This window comes from Fistularia commersonii, chromosome 17 (genome assembly GCF_037954325.1).
Source record: "Fistularia commersonii isolate RoL2024-O1a breed Wild chromosome 17, RoL_Fcom_v1.0, whole genome shotgun sequence".
Lineage (NCBI taxonomy): Eukaryota > Metazoa > Chordata > Actinopteri > Syngnathiformes > Fistulariidae > Fistularia > Fistularia commersonii.
The window spans coordinates 10,612,015-10,634,275 of record NC_141300.1 but is presented as its reverse complement, the minus strand read 5'-3'; the positions used below and the strand labels follow the sequence as shown (position 1 = coordinate 10,634,275).

The 22,261-nt window shown below is 41.2% G+C and overlaps 2 protein-coding genes across 2 annotated transcripts; one reads left to right on the top strand and one right to left on the bottom strand.

Annotated features, from left to right (window-relative positions):
- The first annotated feature begins 8,134 nt into the window (after positions 1–8,134).
- Positions 8,135–11,384, top strand: il17c (interleukin 17c). The gene is made up of 3 exons (XM_086163682.1): positions 8,135–8,143; positions 8,221–8,450; positions 10,757–11,384. Exons 1-3 carry the CDS (start codon positions 8,135–8,137, stop codon positions 11,004–11,006), a joined length of 489 nt encoding a protein of 162 aa, XP_086019808.1. The 3' UTR covers positions 11,007–11,384.
- A 716-nt stretch (positions 11,385–12,100) lies between these two features.
- Positions 12,101–22,107, bottom strand: utp4 (UTP4 small subunit processome component). Its single transcript, XM_086162612.1, has 16 exons — positions 21,808–22,107; positions 21,020–21,208; positions 20,831–20,915; positions 19,958–20,047; positions 19,649–19,860; positions 18,869–19,040; positions 17,342–17,433; positions 16,987–17,083; positions 16,828–16,892; positions 16,285–16,404; positions 15,678–15,834; positions 15,475–15,581; positions 14,298–14,393; positions 14,037–14,222; positions 13,840–13,950; positions 12,101–12,391 (listed from the first exon to the last, which is right to left on the bottom strand). The coding sequence occupies exons 1-16, from the start codon at positions 21,964–21,966 to the stop codon at positions 12,275–12,277; spliced, it is 2,055 nt and encodes a 684-aa protein (XP_086018738.1). The 5' UTR covers positions 21,967–22,107; the 3' UTR covers positions 12,101–12,274.
- Positions 22,108–22,261: the final 154 nt, after the last annotated feature.

Here is a 22,261-nt window from a genome sequence, read left to right as displayed (position 1 = left end):
CCGTTCCCTTTAGTTTTTGTTTTTTTTTTCCCTGTCCAGTGTGGTGTGTGGAGTCGGTGTGATGGGGAGGGAGGGGTGGAAACGGGGGCGGGGGGGCGCAGGGCTTCTTCACTTCTCTCGCCAACGGGCGCGCGTTCAACCGCCGTCCCGTCCGCAATCGAACGGCGCCGTTCACTCGTCACATCTTGTACAAAAAAAAAAAAAAAACAACTAGCAGTTCAGCGGGACTACAGTGATGTGTGAAGTATTGCTTTTTTTTTTTTGCTTTTTTTTTTTTTTTAAGAAAAGAAAACAACAAAAAAAAAAAAAAACACAGAAAAAAGATGTTTTATTTTCTTTTTCTTCGTAGCTCTTCTCAAATGATTAAAAAAAAAAACAAAAAACAATGTTTTTTGGGTCACATTTGTAGTGAGGCGGAGAAAGAGAGAGAGAGAGAGCGAAGCGTGAAAGGCCGAACGGGGGACATTGAGAAACGAGACGTCTTGCTTTTGTGACAAAAGCCTTCTAAATAAACTATTTTGATAAAGAGAAGGATTATAGTCTGTTTTGTTATCGCCTACGCCTAACAATGTGAATAACGATGAAATCGAAATTCCACGAATGCCGCGCCAGGCCGTTTCGACCATCCCTGCTTCAAAATGAGAAAGAAAAAACAAGAAATTAGGAAGCACTCTTGTGTAGGAGTTGATAAGTTATCGACAAATGTGTTTAAACTGACCACTGTATCACAGAGGGAAACCTGTTTTTTTGTACACAAGTCTAAAAATATGATCTTTTTGTGATACATGAATTCATCTCACAAGAGAAGCAGGCTTTATATTTAACTGCCCCTGTTAACCTATTCTTACTGTTTCTGTTCAGGGTTTGCAAAAGACATCAAGCGTTGATGCTTTCTGGTGAAGATACACTGGATGTTCATGCAGAAGCCCACCTGGTGTGTGTCTGTGTGTTGACAGATGCATCAACAAAAAGCGAAAACCTAGTTGTCCCAGGATCTCCTAAGTGAAATTGATTTTTACATCTTTGCATTCAAACGAGCGAACGTCGTTTCGGCAGACAATCTCTGAAAATGTCCTGAGAGAATCTTAAAACCGGTTTATAACCAGATTCCTGTGCGCCCTCGCCCACGTCTCGTCAATATTTTTGTGATCAACCCCCCGCATAATACCAGTGCAACCTCACATGCGTGGGTTCCCCTGCAGACTTTCTGTCTTCGTCCCAAAAACATGCAGCGATTACTCTAAAAAGTAACAGAGGGGAATGGGAATGAATGGCTGTGTATATACACACTGAATGAATCATTTCTTTTGTAGTGGATCAGGACCGTTATTCATCTTTTCTTTTGTTTTTTGCTATTTTTTAATGATTCGGGGCCTTCAGGCGAAACCTAGGGCGTGGAATCTTAAGAGGTATTTTCTCATCGGGTTGTTTGACATTTGGGATTTCTTCTCCGCTGACTCGTAGATCGAGCCGCTGAAGAGCTTCGATCGCCACGGTGCTTCCTGATAGCTTTGCCCTGTCATGTTTTTTTTTTTTTTTTTTTTTACTTCCTCTTTCTGACTTGCTTTCCCTTCAGAAATAGTTTTTGAAATACTCCGGAATATTCCATCGAGCCTTTGCAGAAAAGATCTGCACAGATTTAATTACATGAGAGATGATCTCATTTGTTTTTGGAAACCCAGAGGCGGTGCAGCCCCTCCGGAGCGCCCAGGGGTTGCCAGGTGACGATGGCTTCCATAGAAACCGCCCGAGAATAAACCCAAGATGTCTGTTATTGCCTGGGATTCTGCAGGGAATTACAGGAGAATCGCATATTTTATTATATTTGCAACATCCTCGGCATTTTGCTTGAATCTGATTAGTATGACAATCCTTTCTGCGGGTCAAAGGTCGCACTGAGAAATCTGACCTGAAACTTGGAATAAAGCAGTTTGAAGTGACTCAGTGTGTGCTGGCTAGTTCTCTACATTTGCATTTCCCTTGACTATCCTAACACGTATCAGCTGCAAAACTCCAAAGTTCTCTCTCTGAAAACTCCGGGATTCGTTTTCAGGTCTCCAGATATTGCTTTTAGCATTTCAGATATTTCACGCGTCGCTTTTTCTTTCAGGGCACGACTTTTTCACTGCATGTGAAGGCTGCATGTCGTGGCAAAAACGCTGAAAATGTTCTTTGCACAGATGCACGAATACGTGAAGAAAATGTAAAAGTTGGAGAGTTTTTACTCCTAAATTAAAGTCAAGATAAAGATATCCAGATGAACACATGAATTTTGCAACATTCACCCATTTATTCCGTATCTTGCTTTTTCTGTAGTCAGGATCAGATGGGGAACTGGAAGCCAATCTCAGCTGTCATTGGGCGACACTTGGGGTTCCCCTGGATTGGTCGCAAGTCCATTTCATCCAGATGTAAAGACGTACAACCGTTCACCCTCTCATTCTCATCATATAGACACAAATGACCATTCACAAACAGGGTGAATTGCACTAGCGAGTGAACAGACATACAACTATTCACTCATTCACAAGCTGTATAGATACTTGAAACCAGTCACCCTCTCATTCACTTTTATGGACAATAGAAACACAAACATTCGCCCCCTCATTCACGAGTCATATAGAGATCAACAACCATTCACCCTCTCATCCATTTGTCATGTTGTTGCATACACGCATCATATAGATACATGCAACTGTTCATGGATAATACAGATATATAACATTCACAGATCACATAGATACAAATGACCACTCTGTCATTCACAGAGGGTGAATGGTTGCATGTCTCTAAAGAGTGAACAGACAATTATTCACTCTCATTCATACAGGACTGTCTCAGAAAATGAGAATATTGTGATAAAGTTCTTTATCTTCTGTAATCCAATTACATAAACAAAAATGTCATACTTTCTGGATTCATTTGAAATCAACTGAAATATTGCAAGCCTTTTATTATTTTAATATTGCTGATCATGGCTTGCATCTTAGGAAAAGGCAAAAATCCTATCTCAAAATATTAGAAGATCATGAAAAAATAATTTTTGTTTTTTTAATTTTTTTAATTTTCTTAAACAGTCCTGTAAGTCATATAGACATGCAACTATTCACCCTCTCATTTACAAATCATATAGAGACAAACGGCCACTCAGCCTCTCATTCGTCAGCCATATGAAGATCAACATTCCTTCCCGTGACCAATAGACACGCAAATTTCGGAACCAGCGACCTTCTTGCTGTCGACCATTATACCGCCTTAATTCCCGGCGTTCGTTCATCTTCACCGCGGCTTTTCCCACAGGAGCAGGGACCAACCCAAACTGGTGCTTGGCGAGGGGGAGAGGCTACCAGGGCAGCAGAGACAAACAACCGGTCGACTCTTTTTCCCTCCGATGGACAATTTGGGGTCATGTTACCAAACAGCGATGGAGGAAGCAAAAGAACCATAAGACCCAAACCCACTTTCCAGATCGGACCTTTGAGGTAAGAAGGGAAGAATATTCCTGGTGTGACTCCGGGGGTCTCAATGTGTGAATGAGAGGATGAACGGTTGCATGTCTCTACATGTTGCTTGAGTGAGAATCAGAAAAACCTTTATTTGTCCCGGAGGGTCAACTGGGAGGGGGCACATGGGGTCGGGTGAATATAATATAGATATAATAAAATACTGAACAGAATTGTGCAAATTATAAGAAGTAAGCTGCGCTCTGCATTTGTAAGATAAATATATCATGGGTAGCATTACACGGGGCGATGAGGGTGTTTGAGGGTTGCTGGGAATTGAGGACGGCTCTTGTTGCCACTCGGGTGTAATTCATTGGAATGGTCCACCAGGATTTTTTGGCTGTTTTTAAAATTTGACTGTCGTGGAAGTGGGCGAGAGGCCTGAGGGGTTGGCCAATTATTTTGGAGCCGACCAAGGCGGTATGCTCCAACCATTCCTAGTGAATGGTTGGATGTCTTAATATCACATACGCGGGACTATTGCGGCCCTCAAACATTTGAATATTAAAATGGAAGGCAGTGGTTTTTGCTCCTGCCTTCGGGGGATGCAAACAAACCAGATATTTTTTTTAAATTTCCAACACCACTCATAAAACTAGTGGTGATTCTCACGATGCAGATGTTTTGGTTTTCAGTTACAGTTTCAGGAACTTAAATCCCCGCTTATTAATGACGGTAAAACAAACGTGTCATGCAATCAGAGAAGTCAAGGCATATGTTATTTTTACAGAGCCAAATCGAAGTTGTCCGATGGCGCTTTCAGTGTAGAGCAAGTCTGGATCACGGTCTTGAAGATTATTTATTAAATAGAATAAAATATTCCTTAAAAAAGCAAATCAATGGGAAAATTTCAACTATTCACGGCAGAAAGTGGACAGTCCAAGAAAAGTTATCCAAAATAGAAAACTAAAATAACCAGTGTTAACAGTATATGAACAGGAAGGACTTGTTTAACAAGGTGCGCATAAATAATATGTTGACAATATATAAACAGTATAAACAAGTGTTTATACTGTTTATTATATATATCTATCATTAATGATAACAGTAGTGCTAACAGTTACATCAGGAGTTGGGAACCTTTTTGACCGGGAGAGCCACAAAAGCCAAATATTTCTGTAGTACTTTTAATGCACAAAAAATGAAATTTACTTTTAATGCGACCTCCTGTGCTGCATGGATTTGCTCGAAGTGCTGCTTTATATTTGACCGTTTCATCTATGCAATTTTATTATAGTGTATTAGACATACCGCAGATCCAAATGTAAATTCCTCTGTCCACGCAGCCTGGGATGCACGGTAATCGTCTTTTTTTTTCTTTGTCGCCATCTTTTCCATTACGAGGATTGATGCGGATAAAGTAGTTGGCTATTTCATAAAATTAATTTCTTCACCTTTACAATGACCCAGACGTGCTCGGAAGCCAATGGTTCCCAACCCGACCGACAGGTGACCGGTGAAATTTATCTTCAAAACTAATTTCTGTTTACTTTAATACGACACAGTATTATGAAGAAATCTTCTTCTTTCGGCTTTTCCCTTCAGGGGTCGCCACAGCGAATCAACTTTCTCCATCTAACCCTAAAATTATTATGAAGAAATATCACAAGTATTTTAAAATCAGTTCCAAACTGTTTTTTTTCTTTTTCAACTCAAAATTGTCTGGGAGCCATATGGCATCACCAGAAAAGCCATGTATGGCTCGCGTCATGACCCCTGAGTTACATGCTAATTTCTGAAATTATATACTCAAAGCGTCAGTAGTAGTAAAAGTAAAACCAACGGTGGACGTCTGGCGAGACGCTGCGGTAGATCGAGACACGTCCTGTGGGAACTCGCGTTATGAGAGAGCCCGAGGACACGGGAGAAGATATGAGGTAACTGTCAATCACTTGTGATGGCAAGTGAGTGCAAAATGAGAGAAGAGCATGATGGGATATTCCACTGAAGAGGAAGCCTAAGGCGGCGCAGATGTGCTCACCTGAAACAGAATGCATTTCACAAAGAGATACCGGCTGAACTTCTGTCCCGGGTTTTGTCCACCCCCGTGGAAAAAGCCAAGTTCTTCAGCTTCCCTGCAGTAGCAGGATAATAGGTAACTTTTCGGAGGCAAGGAGTGGCCAGGACGCAACGGGGCGGCTTATTCCATTGACTCACACTTACACGACGCCGTGTGTGTGATGCGGGGAAAGTGAGTTCTTGCACAATACTTGACTTCACATCCTTTAGCAATTTTGCAAACACAAATAATTGTGTTCGCTGCAAAATGCACAGTAGCGAAAACAGTCCTTGTTATTATCCTTATGTTATTGTTTTATAAATAAATTAAATGTATTTACATGGTGGGCTATGGTTGACTAGCAGCAACAAACCCAATAAACACCACTTGTGGGTTCATCTCATGCAGGGGGAGCCATTAGGCATTGTGCCATTTTCTTATTTTTTACAATTTTGTCCATAATTTTCACTTCACAGCACATGTTGAAAATGATTCTGCACTTTCTCAATGCTTTTTTTAAATTTCCAATTCAAGACCCCCCAACGTTCATGAGTCTGACATCATCAATGACATTGTTTACTACGTCGATGATGTCATGCTATTCATGCTAAATAACAATCAAGTGTACTTTGAGATTTTAGTGATTTTCTTGAAAGTGCTTCCATTAGACCCCAGTTTAATGAGAATAAAGGAAGTCTAACTTGCCTGTTGAGTCATTGGAGGAATGGATGCAGGTCCCGGTGTGCATGAAATTGTGCTATTATCATGTATTACTTCATCGGGGCCGCAGGGGTTCAGGTGACATCACAAAGGAATTGCCAAATATATCTGCTGATCTGTCAAAGCACCTGGCAGCCTTTATGTGGGTCAGTGAGATGGAACCCAGCCCAATGGTGATCTAACATCTGAAATTATATCTTACAGTTTTACAAAACCTGGATGACGTGAAAAATTAATGTTTTTCTTTTATTCTTTTGTCGCAACAAATGTAGTTACATCATCAAGGGATTTAGCATGATAAAGTACACTGCAGGATGCATTAAGCAAGAAACTCTCAGATTGTGTTATTTGCAGGAGTTATTTTCCACTGATACTTGGATGCCTATTATTATTATTATTATCATTATTATTACCATTATTATTATTATTATTGCCATTATTATCATGCTGTTGTTTTTTATTTCATTATTATTAATAGCATTATAGTTGTTAATATTGATAATATTTATTAATCGCATTTTTAAATCAACAAGTAGTTTAAAAGCAGTAGCTGTGAAACCCAAAAGCATTGCTTGTTCTATATTGGAAAAGTAGGGAGAATGAGTTTATTGGACCTTAGTGAAACATTTCAATCACTTCATAAAGTGTGGTATATACATATATATATATATATATATATATATATATATATATATATATATATATATATATATCAGATGCACATACCAGTATGGATATGTGTGTTTATATGTATGTGTGTGTTTACATACATACATATATGAGATGAGATGAGATGAGATGAGAGATGAGAACAACTTTATTTATCCCGAAGGAAATTGTTGTGCCAGAGTTTCAAGTAAAAAACATAACAGTAATAGATAATAGTAGAAAGGAGGAAGAATAAGAAATACAATGAATATGAATATGTATATATATATGTCCTTGTGTATACATAAACACACACATACATTTTTTAAAAATGTATATGATATGTGTGTTTATGTCTATATTTATATTTCTATATTTCTTTATTTATAAGTGCCTGAAAACAATAAGCAGCCTATGAATTGTGTCTGTGATGGCAGGTCAAAGGTCAGGACTCTGGCGTTGATGAGACATGAACGTCGTCCCATATGTCCCACGGTGTCACCACACATTAAATAATAATAAAGGTAAAGATTAGAAAAACAAAGCAGTTTATTTTGCGTTGTCTTTAAATCGTAGCCTCAGGATGTAATCTCTTTTTTTTTGTTTTTTTCATGCTTTTTGGTTATTTACCAAGAAACCGGTCTTTGATTCCCTTCATGTTGATGCCATTTAAATTACTTTAATACTTGTTCTATTGTGGTAAATCCCCAGGGAATTCACTTGTAACATTGTGTCAACAAAACAAACAAAATAGCACACAATTTTCAACCACACTTTATATTTTTACTCTGATTGTTTGTATGTGTTAACTTCTTTACTGTTATTAAATTTTATGACAAGTCTGGCACACACACACACACACACACATGCACTTATTCCCACTGACATTGTCTGCACACACCTTTGTTCACACCACACCCACACACACACACACACACACACGCACACACACACACACACACATACCTATGTTTACTCACATGCATACTCCGCATGTGTGCACGTGTGTGCATGCATGAATGAATCAGTGTGTGTTGTTTTTTTGGGGGGGGCGGGGCGCAGACGGGGATGCCATCGTGCTCACCTGTAACGTAACTTTCACCACCAGTAGGAAGAGGAAGTGCAGGGCTATTTCCTCATGCCGCCGGTTTTTCCCAGGCATATAAATAGAGGTTGTGCGGCCGTGATGGACAGCAAAGCGACAAACAAGCAACCAGAGGACACACACACACTCGGACACACGCATACAACTACCGACGACGTGATGATACAGGTGAGTGCGGCTCCCGGCGGCTCAAACACACACACACCCACCCACACACATACACACTCACGCCTATCCCTCAGCAGATCGTGTTGCTGAGCCTCCTGTTGGCGCCGGCGTGGGCCTGCAGGCTGGGGAGGTGCTACAGCGAGGAGGAGCTGGACTCGGTGGCGGAGAGGAAGCTGATGAGTCTCTACCCGCAGCCGCCGGAGCCGCCGGTTCCCGCCGAGTCGGACTCTGCGGCCCCCTGCATGCTGCAGCTCTTCAACCATCAGCAGGATTACAACGAGAGGTCCCTGTCTCCATGGAGATACGTGTGAGTGACAGCTTCCGTATCCCCCCCCTGTCCCACTTATCATGCAGGATGTTTGTTTACTGAAAAATGTAGATACAGGACTGTCTCAGAAAAATTAGAATATTGTGATAAAGTTCTTTATCATCTGTAATGAAATTAGAAAAACAAAATTACTTTTTCATGATATTCTAATATTTTGAGATAGGATTTGTGAGTTTTCTTAAGATGTAAGCCATAATCAGCAATATCAAAATAATAAAAGGCTTGCAATATTTCAGTAATGAATCCAGAATGTATGACATTTTTCTTTTTGTAATTGCATTACAGAAGATATGAACTTTATCACAATATTCTAATTTTCTGAGACAGTCCTTTATATTTTTTTGTCATGGGACTAGTAACTGATTGTTTTTAGTTACCCATCTTTGTTGACACCCCCCCCCCCCTCTTTTAATTTATTGATTTATTTGCTTGCTAATTCTTAAGCCATCTCTGGTGTTTTTAAAAGGAAGATCAAGTCTATTTAGTAAAAACCATACAAAAGCGGCTTAAAAAAATAAATCATCAAATGGCATGCCAAGTAGTGATAGGCTGTATCTATTCTGGTGTCAGATTGATTGATTTTGCTGTGGATCTTGAGGAAAAATGAAAGTACATATTTCTGCTCAACTAATTCAAAATGACCTGAATGAATTTGAAGCGGGCAAAACTACAATCCATGAATTCTATGAATATACTAATATGTACGAAGATGTTGAAATATTGATCCTGGAGGGATTTATATATATATATATATATATATATATATATATATATATAAACATATATATAAAACATAAAACATATATGTATATATATACTGTAAAATGTTAAAATGTAAGTAGCTATTTATATAGTCACGCTCCTTGACCTAACCAGGTGAAGGGTCCTTTAAAATTAAAATCATATCATAAATGTGTATGGATACCATAAATGATATTCCAAGCCGTGAAAGCCAATATAATAATTACACTGTTTTAAAGTTAATATCGACTGTGTAATCTAGTAGATTAGTCACATTTTTAAACGTCTTTGGGAAAATAGTGAAAACCTTCACCTTCATCTCATATATAAAGCAGTGATCCGTTCAAATCCACTCTTGTGTTTTATTGGGTCAAATTTAATTTTGCGTGTAGACAAAAGAAAATAACAGACTATCAACCTGAATTTCAACATTTTATCAACATGTGGAGATCCAAATGGAAAAAAGACTTAAAAATGTGTTCAGTTAAATTCCTCTATTTGTTTTGGTAATTTTTTTCAGTAATATACTGATGATAAAATGGGGATTTAGCTCTTCCTCCTGAAAATGTCATTAGATTAAAATAGCACCCAGCGTGATGTTTATAAACAATTGGAGAAATGTTGCTCACGGTCGCCCCTAGTGGCCAAAGCCAGAAGTACGTGTCCGAAAACCCAGCAAAGATATAAGCTTGAAGACTTAGCTTAAAAAAATAGCAGAACTCGCACTTAGAACAGAAAAATAAGATTAAAAATTATTATGAATATTATTATTTTTGATTTATTATATGTGCTCAGAAACGACACGCTGGACTTCCGGACATGTGATTGCCGGAGGCATTGGTGACGTCACAGGTGTGGAGGAGCGAAGAGGAGGAGGCGGAACCGCTCCACCTGTGACAAACTTTAGCAAACTTTTTTTTTTGTGACGCTGGCAAACATTATTATCACACAGCCGCTGCCGGTGACGTTAATTGCGTCACTGAAATATACCCGGTTGTTTCCCGGAAGCTACTTCCTGTTTACTTAATAGTCTGCGTCACGGTTTATTGACAAAGCGGCTCGCGCTCAGGCGCGCGTTAGAATTTAAAATTAAAAGTAAAAAGCCGAAAACGAAATTCAAAGAAAAAAACTTAAAATAAAATAAAAGTAAGATAAAATACACAAAAAACAAACTGTGTTTGAAAACAATCGTGCTTCTTGATTTATGAGCTCTCTGCAAAATTTCACAATAAAAATCTTGAACCCCCAGTGGCCACAGGCGGAACTACATTTAGGGAGTGACTAAACTGTCAGCATAAGTTGCAGAAACAATTAATTTGTTGTTAAACATAGCGGTGAACAAGACAGTTTAAAATAATATATAATCATAAAAGGGTAATATAAACATTTATAAATCTGTAAGGAAAATTATCCATGCACCTAAAACAAGCCAAACATCAGGATGAGAATTTTCATGAAAAAAGAAAACCCTTATGAAAACAACAACAATAATTTACATTTAAAAAAACACAGAATAAGTGTGTGGTCTTGTCCTCCCTGTGCAGCCGTGTCATCATGAAGGATCACTACCCGTCCTCCTACGTGGCCGCCAAGTGCTTGTGCACAGGATGCATCGTGATCAAGAACAAGTCGGGTCCGATGTTGAGCTACGACTACAACTCGGTCCCCATAACTCAAAGCAGGGTTTTTCTGAAGAGGGAGCCCTGCACCACCGGGGATGGGAAATACCAGCTGACGCCCGTCTCCGTGGATGTGGCAGTGGGCTGCACCTGTGCCAGGCCAAAAACCACCTAGAGCGCCGAAAGGGCAAGCTTAAGTACATGTGTTTGTTTTAAAATACACTTAAGTTCCCTGGAATGTCAGGGGTCCATCAAGCTGCTCTCGAACCTCTGCAGCTATATGAGGCTTTAAAAGTCAAGGTGACACCGGCCTGTTTTAACCGGGCTAATTATTTATCCATAAATCTCTAATATGTATGTTTTCGGTGGTAACTGTTTACGCATCTGCATAGTGCAGATTGAGGAAATTGGGTATTTTTATTATGTGCTTTTGTTTAAAACAAACGCTTTGACACTAAATAGCTATTATACAGATTTGTTTGACAGCTACAAATATTGAAATGACTCATTTATTGGGTTATATATTTCATGGCTATGAGAATGAAAAAAAAAATTATCAAAATGGTATGTGTTTATATATTTATATTGGTTTGGTCCCAGTGGGACTTAATCAAGTCTGAAGACTTTAAAATGACAGCTTCTTTGAAGCAAATAGAACTGTAAAGTGATGGAGACATTTTTACGATGTGTTTCTGTTTATTTTAATTGGATATTTAATGTTGCCATTTGAATTATTAACTAAGAAGGAGCCAGAGCCTAAGCTGTTTTTGCCAGTCGACATGTAAAATGTGTTACAACGCTACCTTAGAACGGTGATTTTCATCACGGTCGTATAAATCGAAGCCAAGAAAAAAAAATATCTATTAAGAGATTGCTGATGGTAATTTTATTTTATTTTATTTTACCTTTTGTAATAGAGCCAAACAATACTGGATTTCCAGGGCTGGTACTTTGAAGTAAAAAAAATCTGATAGTGGAAATGTGTCTGACTTTGTGTGTGAAGTACTAAAGTGCTGTCAGTGTCATTCATTTAAAGATCAAATTTCATTTAATCATTTGTCTGCTTGTATCTTTTTTTTTTTTTAACAATTTCTTCTTCTATTGTGTGGTCGAATGCTTTGTTAATGAAGACGAGTGTTGACCCTCGCTTATACAATCACTACTTTGCCTCAGAGAGAAAACTTGCATTAGTTGCCTTGAAAATGAATTCATTACAACTTGATAATTTTGACCGTTACTACTTAGTAAGAATGAATAAAACCTCATCCGGCTGGTTAGCAGTCATATTTATTACTTTATCAAAACATTCTTTACAAAGTGGTGACTGGTTAACCTTTTCTCTGAAAATCATTTGGGATGTGGAAGTTGTGACCGGGTAAAGAAAACAAGGTGCTTCTGCTTCTCGGTTGTCTGAAAGGAATGCGGGGGAACCTTCTCGCTTCTTCAAGTGGCAAACTTCTTCTGTTTGACAGCAGGAGGCAGCTGGGACACGATGTCCAGCAGGGGGCGCTCCACCACAACCAGAGAGTTGTCGTCCAGCAGATCCACGTACAACATGTGCTGGGGGACGAAATGTGTCATTGGTTAGTTCAGTGTTTCCCAACCACTGTACCGCGGCATATTAGTGTCCCGTGAGAGATCATCAGGTGTGGCGTGGAAAAATGCCCACTTTCACCTGATTGGTCCGAAAATTATTTCTCAACGCAAATAATGTGTCTCCCTATGTCTATGTGGGCAGCGTGACCATTCGATGACAACGGGTAGTGAATGAACCTGTGCATCTGTGTATCAGAGTGATTAGTGACGCTTTGCGTGATACGTTTTTAAAATAAAAAGTAATTTCCGGACTGTTGAGCGCACCTCAATATAAGCCGCACCGGCTAGCCGGTAGCTATCTCGGGCTTCCTCCTGCGCGCTAAAACTGTCAAAGTTGAACGGACTCAGAATTTCCTGGTCATTTCATCGGTCCGATGTGACGATGATAAACGTTTTAGCGGCGTGAAGCTCGTTAGCGCCCCCCACCCAAAGTCCATACATTAGCCGCATCGTTGTTTACGTGAAAAAAGTCGCAGCTTATCGTCCGGAAATTACGTAAACAAACAGGCAGAATTGTCGAAAACTACCGAGACGAGTGAGAAAGCGGCGAAAACTTGCTACAAAGTTGCTGAACTCATCTCTAAATCCAAACAGCCACACACCGAAGCAAAACATTAATACTACCTGCCGGCAAAATCATTGTAGAAGAAATGCTCAGTTTTGGCGTTGATAAAAAAATAGCCCAAGTTCTCTCAAATAATACCATTTTCAGATATTATTGATGACGTCTTCGGAAATTGCAAAAAAGTGTTCTGGCAAAGTTGCACATCAGTGGGAAATTTGCATTGCAACTCGATGAATCTACAGATATTAGATATATTAGATTTCACACTAAGTAAATTGAGACCGCGGTTTCATTCTAACTCGTTAAAAAATGTTTTTGACATATTTATTGGTGGTGGCGGTGAGTTTTCTAATGTAAAATGTGCCGTGGCTCAAAAAAGGTTGGGAAACACTGGGTTAAAAGGACAAATTTACATGAAGTCTTGATTTGAACTCAGCGGTGGAAACGGAGCACCTTTGAAGGGCCAGGAATAAAAGCATGTCAAATCTGGATTTTTAACTATTTGCTCATTTGAAATTTTCGGAAAACACGGAAGAATCTATATAAATACCTTTAAAAACGTAAAATATTACTAAAAACAGCATGAATCTAAATAAATATAAAACCAGATCGCTGATCTGACACAATTGGCAAGAAGTGATTATCCTGTTGTTCAGGTGTTATTTGCTATTTCCTTTGTTTTTGACCCCCAGATCAAGCGACAGTGAAACGATAAATGACTAGTCTATTTAAAATAAAATAAATAAATAAATAAATAAATAAATAAAGATAAAAATAAATAAATAAAAATAAATAATAAATAAATAAATAAAACGAGAGGGAAGTGAAGCTGCGTGTGATGAACCACCTGGAAACTCTTGCATATCTTGAAGGAGTGACTGTGTCTGCTCCTCTCGGACTTGGGGAGGCGCATCAGATCCTTCTGATTGCAGAGCGCTGTTGATGCATCGGGATGCGGCTGCGTTAATAGACAAAAGAAGGTTATTCAACGCCAACGCTCTACCTTTTTTTCTTTTTTTTGTAAAACAAGACGAGGCGACGGACCAGGCTCTTGTCCAGGATGCAGAACATGTTGGAGTCGTGCAACAGGATCTGGGCCGGGTTTCCGGGGTTGAAGGTGACGCGGGTGACGGGCGCGTCACGTATCAGCCACGAAGGATGGAGACCTGCTGTTTGGAGCTTGCGACTCCAGTCCGTGTACTCCTTCTGCGCCAGAGAAAACTCAAACATCTGCACGGGAAAGACACGGCGACACGGTCAGAAACGGCCAACGCAACCTCCCTCCGCGCTCGGTGTGACGCGTACCTGCTGGTCGGCATGAATTGCAAACAGGTTGCCCGTCGTCGGGTGGATGGCGATGGCGGTAGGGCAGGAGCTGTACACGGGAACCGTGCAGTGAAGCTACAGACACACAAATAGGTGGTTGAAGCCCGTGACTCGCTTGACGGCAATAAGTAATTGTAATTTACATACAACGTTTTACCCCAAAATACTTGTCAAGATACTGACAAGTGTCAAGATATACTTTTTAATTCCTCTTCCCTCAGCCGCAGGGGATGTTCAAATCTTTGTAGTTAACAGTTAAGACAATTTATATTTCATTGTATTTCTTATTCTTCCTCCTTCCTACTATTATCTATTACTGTTATGTTTTTACTTGAAACTCTGGCACAACAATTTCCTTCGGGATAAATTAAGTTGTTCTCATCTCATCTCATCTCAAGATCATGCGTACTTTCATGTGTGTGAAGTACAGATGACAATATCTTAGACTAACTATTGTTGTTATTATTGTTCTTAAGCTGCCCGTACATCAGAAGACTTGGAAAAGACTGATGGAAATCATCTCATACTTGCTCTCATCTTAAGACAATTTTCTACAATTTTTCCATCGCAGCCCAGCCTCAGACTGAGATTTTACAAAGACTAAGAATCTTGCAGGGTCACTATTTACAAAACTACAGCTAGAATTCTCCCGCCATGCAATGTTTTCCGCGGGTCTTTGCAGAGCCTCTGCTATTTCGGTCCGTCGCTCGTCCTTCTCCACTTGGTTGTGATGCGTTGGGGAGTTGACGTCGTACAAGACGAGCCGTTCTGCAAATTGATCGGGGCGTCCTTCGCCGTTCTAATTCATCCTCACCGTCAACAAATGCCGGCGATACTGCCCTGGTGATAGTTTGTCTGCCAGGTTTCATGTTTCCTGTTTTGTTGGAGCTCATCTGTTGGTTGCTGATCGTGTTAAATCACCGAAAAAAATGTAAGAGTCTCTAATATAGTCGTAAACCGAAGACTAGACAAAGACTGAGCTCAGACTGCTCAGATTGCCTTCTCGAGAGGACGGGACTTACGGCAAATCCAGAACAACTCCTTAAATATCCTTCTGACCTTCAGTTTTTAGTCTGCGACCGTACAAATCTCTTAGCCTAGCATTAGGAGGAAAGTTTTTTCGGGATCCTCCCGAGAGAAATCCGTCTCTGCCCACCTTCAGCTTGTGAAGATTGTAGACGTGGATCTCGCAGGCTGTGTTTGCCGCCGCCAGCCATTTGCCGTCATCGCTGGTCGACAGCAGGTGGATGGGCTGCCTGGAGCCTGGATTAACCCGCAAAGACACACAAACAAACCCGTCGGATACACCACAGAAAGAGACGCCCAGAAAACTTGACCAGAAGTGGAGAGGCTCCTCACCTGACTTGGGCTTGAGTGTGTGCAGGTATTTGCACTCCGACTCGCCGAGGGACACGACCACCACCGAAGAGTGGCCGGACGAGGCGAAGAGTCTGGAGGAGTCCGAGGAGAAGCAGAGCTGCTGGGCTGAGTGGAGGACCTTGGGCAGGTTGGACACCTGGAAGGAGGAGGGAGCGTCAGGGAGGCACTCGGGAGTTCCGTTTACCTCCCGAACGCGATCGGACTGCGTAGATTTTAACCCGAGATGCCTGCATGGGGTGAACATGTTTGTCTAAAAATGCCACGTGCAACGTTTTATACCTTGGTATAAACATCATCATGATCCAATAACAGAAAGACAACATCAGGATGTGACCTCACATGCCTTTTTTTTTGGTCTTCAAATTTGGCCGAAATGAGTTTTTCCGGTTAATTTTGCCAACACCCCCCCCTTTTTTTTCCCCCCTCGGCCGTTTCACGAGAGTGGAAGCGCTCTGTGGGGCTCGAAAAATCTCATTTTCAACAGGCCAGGCTCAGAGCAAGAATTGTACTTTGGACACTTTTAATTGGGGACTTTCCGCGTTACGCTACGCGACTCTTGACGGCATGTGAAGAGGACGAGCCTCGCCTTTATGACGCTGACGTCTCCCTGCGTCTGCAGCCTGTACAAGTGGACTTTAGAAACGGTGGAGTAAGCCAGCCAGCCTCCACATGCGGAGAGAGCACTGCAGCAGATGTGATCCTGTCCCTGAGAACACACACACACACACACAGTAAATATGGACCATATCTGACACATAGAGAATACAAAATATCAGTTGTGATGACTGTAATTTTTCTAGCTTCACTATTTTGCTCTAAAACCAGGAAAGGAAATTGAATTGGGAGTTGATTAATTGTCTAATAAACGGGCGGATGTGGATGAAAACCCAGCGACTGGGTTCCCAAAGTGGCGAGGAAACAACCAAAACAATTAAACAACGGTCTCATCCTCAGAGGAAACACATCCCGGAATCGGCTGGAAATTATCCAAGTGCCGAAGAGCATCTACATGAAATCTCCCAAAGTGGAGTGGATGTTTTCCTCAACTCCCCGGACTGGGAATAGTCTGTTTCTACAGCTAAGTAAACATCCTAGGATCTAACACGCACGCACGCGTGCACGCGCTCACCTTCCTCTTCAGCATGATCAGTTTTTCTGGTTTCTGCTTAACAGCCAGACTTTCCCCGGGCTTCCCTGATAGCAAGCACAAGTAGTTCCATAAGTCACATATACTGAATCATCTGTGAGTGTGTGTGCATGCACATGTGTGTGTGTGTGTAATGCTCACCGTGCCCATCGCTCTCCCCAAGCCTCCACAGCTCCAAATGGTCGGTGAATCGGAAAAGCAGCAGCCCTGATTTCTTGGCGCAACAGACCAGGCTTCTCTGCAGGGGGCGACGACGACACGGCGGGTTCTCGGTTAATCTTTCCGAATTATTTTATTCATGCTGTTTCGCGGAAGATTTTTCTGAATTTATTTCGGGACGGGCAATTCGAGCACGGCTCGTTCTGGCGATTTTAAAAACTTTAAACATTAAAAAGAGGGAAGGGGGCGGGGGCCCAGTCTCCTTGGCGACGGAGTCAGATGTAAATAACACATGTCGTCTTTCTTTAAACGCTGACGCGTCGGAGTGTGTACTCACGTGCGGGAAAGTGACTTTGGTGAGGAGGGATTCCAGAGAGTGTTTATCCACTTTGCCCAGCAGATGGCACACTACCAGCTGCGTGTCCATACCTGGCGGCATTGGAACAAATGTTTATCTCTCTTACGTTCAACGCACATTGACAGGCTTAAAGCCGAGGTTGTGTTTCTGCAACAGAAAACATTATAAATAGCAATGTGCTTTATGGCAATTATTTACTCGTATGGATCCAATATATTCCAACTTGTGATATTTTACGGTTACCAAGACTTCTGTAAGCGAGCTCATAACTCTATTTGTTTGAATATCAAATAGATTTCCCCATTAAAATGAATAGAAACACCACACATCCATTCCAGAACTCTGCTTCGGAAAGAAAAACTGGGCTTTATAAGAAAAAAAAAAATTGAAAGATAATAACACATAATAAAAGAGAATCTAAAAGGCTTTAATAAACATATTTTACCTTGCAGATAAGAGGATAATGCTGGAGTCTTTTATTCCAACCTTGTTTGATGAACTTACTGGCTACACACTTAATGCGATGATGTATTGCTTAATGTAACTTGCACACTTTGCTACACTTGCTAAACTTAAATTGAGCGACAGAGTGAATGCCAGTCCTCTTTCTAGAATGATCAAACTGCCTCCAACTCCCTTTGAAAGGCTCTTCAGATGCCTCATCTGTCATCTGGCTTGCCCATGTTCTTCCACTGGGCTACAAGGTCAGTGTCAAACTCTCATCCCGCTTACTCGTAAAATAACGGCTATATCCTGGAAACTTCTTAAGTTGATGCACTCATAAGTCAAGGCTCCACTGAAATTCAGTATAGTGATCCCTCGCTATAACGTGGTTTACTTTTCACGGTTTCGCTGCTTCACGGATTTGCATCGTGCATCGTGTTCTGCATTCTGATCGGCTAAAAAAAGTCACTCCGCTTCTTCTCTACCTGTGCGTCAATAACGTTGCAGTTTAATATGTACACGTAGGTAAAACGGCTTGCCAAATTTACATTACGCACGTGCAAATTCTCTTGCAATTTCGAGTTTCTCTAAAACCAGTAATGTTGACAAAACGCTCTGGACCCGACAAAAACACCTGCGGCAGGGCCCAAAAGGCAGCGGAAGATGCTATCTATCAGATAAAGATAAACTTCTGGACATGCTAAGTGAAGGTAAAAGCTATGCGGCTGTAGGTCGGCACTACGGAATTAATGAATCTTCCGTTCGTTCCATAAAGAAGGAAGAAAAAAAAACATAAGGACGACAACAGCAATAAGTTTTAATAAGGATGTATAATAATTGAAAAAAAATAAATAAAGGTTTCTACTTCACGGATTTTGCCTATCACGGGTTCTTTTTGGAACTGCGAAAAACAAGGGTATACTGTTTTTTTTTTTTTGTATCACAAACAGTTGGGACTGTCGCTTTTAATTATAGTCTGAAATCAATACACTCTGCTCTTTTTGAGGAGCCTTCTCCATCCGTGGGCTCTTCAGTCCCGACGGATTGCCAGCGGACACTGACCTCCCGAAACCACGGCTGTGTCGAGGTGGACCAGCGCCCGGACGTCGTGCGAGTGGTTTTTGAAAGTTTTGGTTCGGACCCACTGCTTGTCCTGCTGGCCGAGGGTGGAGGGGAGGAACTGGAACTGGACGACGGTGCCCTCCGACGTCCCGGCCACAAGGCTGCTCCCGTCCTGGGAACATGGTTCGCACGTTTGAAAAGACTCGACTGGTTGTATTAAAAGGTATAAATCAAAATACATATTAAAAAAAAAGCATTATGAAATCGTTTGCTTCCAATTTAAGCTAAGAAAATGTGAAAATCTAAATTGATTCTTTCTGAAAACACATTTACATAGCAACAAGATAAAATAAGCACACAACATTACCAAATTAAAATGAATTATAACAACACTTTTAATTGAATAACTGAACTAAACCAACAATGAAAAAAGTTTTATCAAAATATGACACAGGAGTAACTGGAGACACTAAAATCAACTTTACCTTGAATACATTTCTTTAAACTAATTTTTTAGACAACACACACACACAAAAGCAAATCTTTGCACTTTGCAATTAAGTCCTTAAAACACTTTATAGCCTTGACTTTGACACTTTATAGTTTTATTTATATTTCTTATTCTCTCCCCCCCCCTTTTTTTTTTACTGTTTATACAATTTCCTACCATTATTTATTATTGTTATGTTTAACTTGAAACTCTGGCACAACAATTTCCTTCGGGATTATTCTTACTCTTATTCTTAAAAGTACAATTGTCACAATAAACCACACACTCACCGGGGAGAGCGACAGAGCCAGGACGTCCCACTTGGTGATGAGGTGGGTCCGGACCAGTGTTCCAGTGACTCCGTCCCACAGCTGCACCTTCCCCGTGGAGTCGCCGCTGACGACCACTTGGTCGGACAGGAAGACGACGCACCACACCACCACCTCCCTGCTCTTGGACGCCCCGGCTCCTCGTTCCACCAGCAGCCTGTGCGTGCTGTGACCTGAACCCGGCGCGGGGAACATCACACACAAAGGACTCGAGACGTTTTACAAAGAGACAAAGAGGCCGCGCAGCAGGACGGTGTCCCGGCAGCTCACCCGTCTCCGCATTGAAGATCCTGATCATGTCCGTCATGCCGGCGGCGAGCAGAGTGCCAGACGGGTGCCAGGACAGAGAGATGATACGACCTGGAGGACGGAGAGTCACAGGAATGGATCAGGAACAATGGGAGAACATGTCATCTCTCAGGAATTCTATCCTTCACACAGACAATGAGCCAACTGTGAAAAATGCAGTACAATGATAAGCTACATTTGTGATCATTTCTGGTCACTTTGTATATAGAAGATCTCAAACTTGAATCATTTGCTCACTGATGAATTAGTTGATTATCAATGCCTGATTACCGAAAAAATTAAATAAAATAACAAGAGACAAAAAAAAACAAAAAAAACTCAAAGTGGTATTTCATCAGGCCGGACACTCCACTAAATATAATCCAAATTAAAATATCAAAAATAAAAACATTACAGCTTTCTAACTGATCCTAATTATTTTCTGAGTGATATGGGGAAAAAAAATTCTTATATGCAGATGAACTCACTCATTAACAGAATCTAAGATCTGGATACATTCATGGTTGTTTTCTCAAATCTGCCTTTTGAAACTAACATGTCCAATAGCTTACCTGTTAAAAAGCAGTAGTATTAAAACACAACAGTACGACAATACCTCAAATAACGTTGCCTTCTTAAAATAATCGCCTGTTATATTTTCCGTTTTTCAGAAAACACAAAAAACAGACAAGTGTGTAGAATAAGGAGTGGATTTCGGACAAAAAAAAAAAAAATCCTGTCAAAAAAAAATCGTATATTCCAGTATTTCAAAGCTTGATATTGGATGTTGTTCGCATAAACTGGGGAAAATTCCCCGGGAAAAAAGTTACATCCAAATCTGGTTTACGTTCTTACCTCTCTGTCGTTCCAGGTTTCTTTCAAACTGAATACCCTCCTCAAGAACTGCAAATATCTTCACCGTTCCATCCTCACATCCCACCTGCCACAGGAACATTAGTGACCATCCCCACCCACACACAAACCTAGGAAACTTAAGGCAGGCAGAAGAGGCCTGATGGGAAGAGGCAATTTTTGACAACTGACCGCCAGTTGAGTTCCCTGGTTGTTGTTGCTGATGGCCCAGATGGGGCCGCCGTAGGCGTCCACGGTGTATTTAGCCCGGAGGTTCTCCAGGTCGTACTCTGTGATCTCTCCGCTCAAACCAGCACCGAAGAGGCGATCGTTCACCCAGCAGAGGTTTTCGACCCCATGGTCTTCCTTCCCGGGGATTATCTGCATGTTAGACCGCGGAAAAAAGCCTTAAAAATACAATATTCACCAGATTCCATTCGCAACACTGTGGACAGTAAAATCATTTCATTGCACAAGGAAACACGTTTCCGGTTTGTACATATATCAATGAAGACTTTGAACATTGGCAGAAACATCGGACGGATCCCGAACTCAATGCGGGCGGCCTTCTGTCTCAACTGGTCGAGGAAAATTGGACAGGCATTTGAGAAACCGTTTACATTTTCTTACAATACTATGCCCATAATTTGTTTTTATGTTTATGCTATCTGAGTTTACTGTGGACAGAAAATAAAGAGTTTCATTGTACAGGGAAACACATTTCCAGACCATGCATATGACAATGAATACTATGACTCTTTAATGCGTTTTGTTCTTGATAATAGTGGTCTTGAGGTGTTTACAGACCCTGCTGTGTGAAGCCTTCAATACAACTCAACTTTCTCACTGCTTGAACAAGTGCAATTCGAGAGGATGTGATTTTCAAAATTGATGGCTTTACAAGTCAGTAAATGTCTGGATTGTTGTCAAGGAAATCAAAATGTGTGAGCCCTGCCGGAGTGTGTGCAGCGGCTCCTTACCTTCTCCTGGAAGTACTTGTCGGTGAAGTTGAAGACCTCTAAGGCTCCATCGGAGCGGGCTACCGCCAGCCTCTCCGTGCGGCCGTTGACCGCCATGGCCCGGATGGCGCTGGGCATGTAGTCGAAGAACCGAACCCGGTGCACCTTGAACTCACCCATGTTGTTTTTTTTTCTCTATCCTTTCCAGAGAGTGAAAACTGACACTGGGAAGCGACAACGTGGGGTCGAGACCCCGCAAACCAACACGTGAACGCCCAGCGGCGTCCCCCAACCGGCCGGCGTCCCCAGCGGAAGCCCACGGTCTTGTTTACGAAGCTCAACTTAAACGGTAATGACGGACTTTAACGAACTATCCCGCCGTTTTCGTCCCGAAACTTTATTTCTCTATAACTTCACACCCTGCAAAACATCAGGGAGCCACGTTGGGAGCCTTTGAACCGGAAGTGATTGAAAC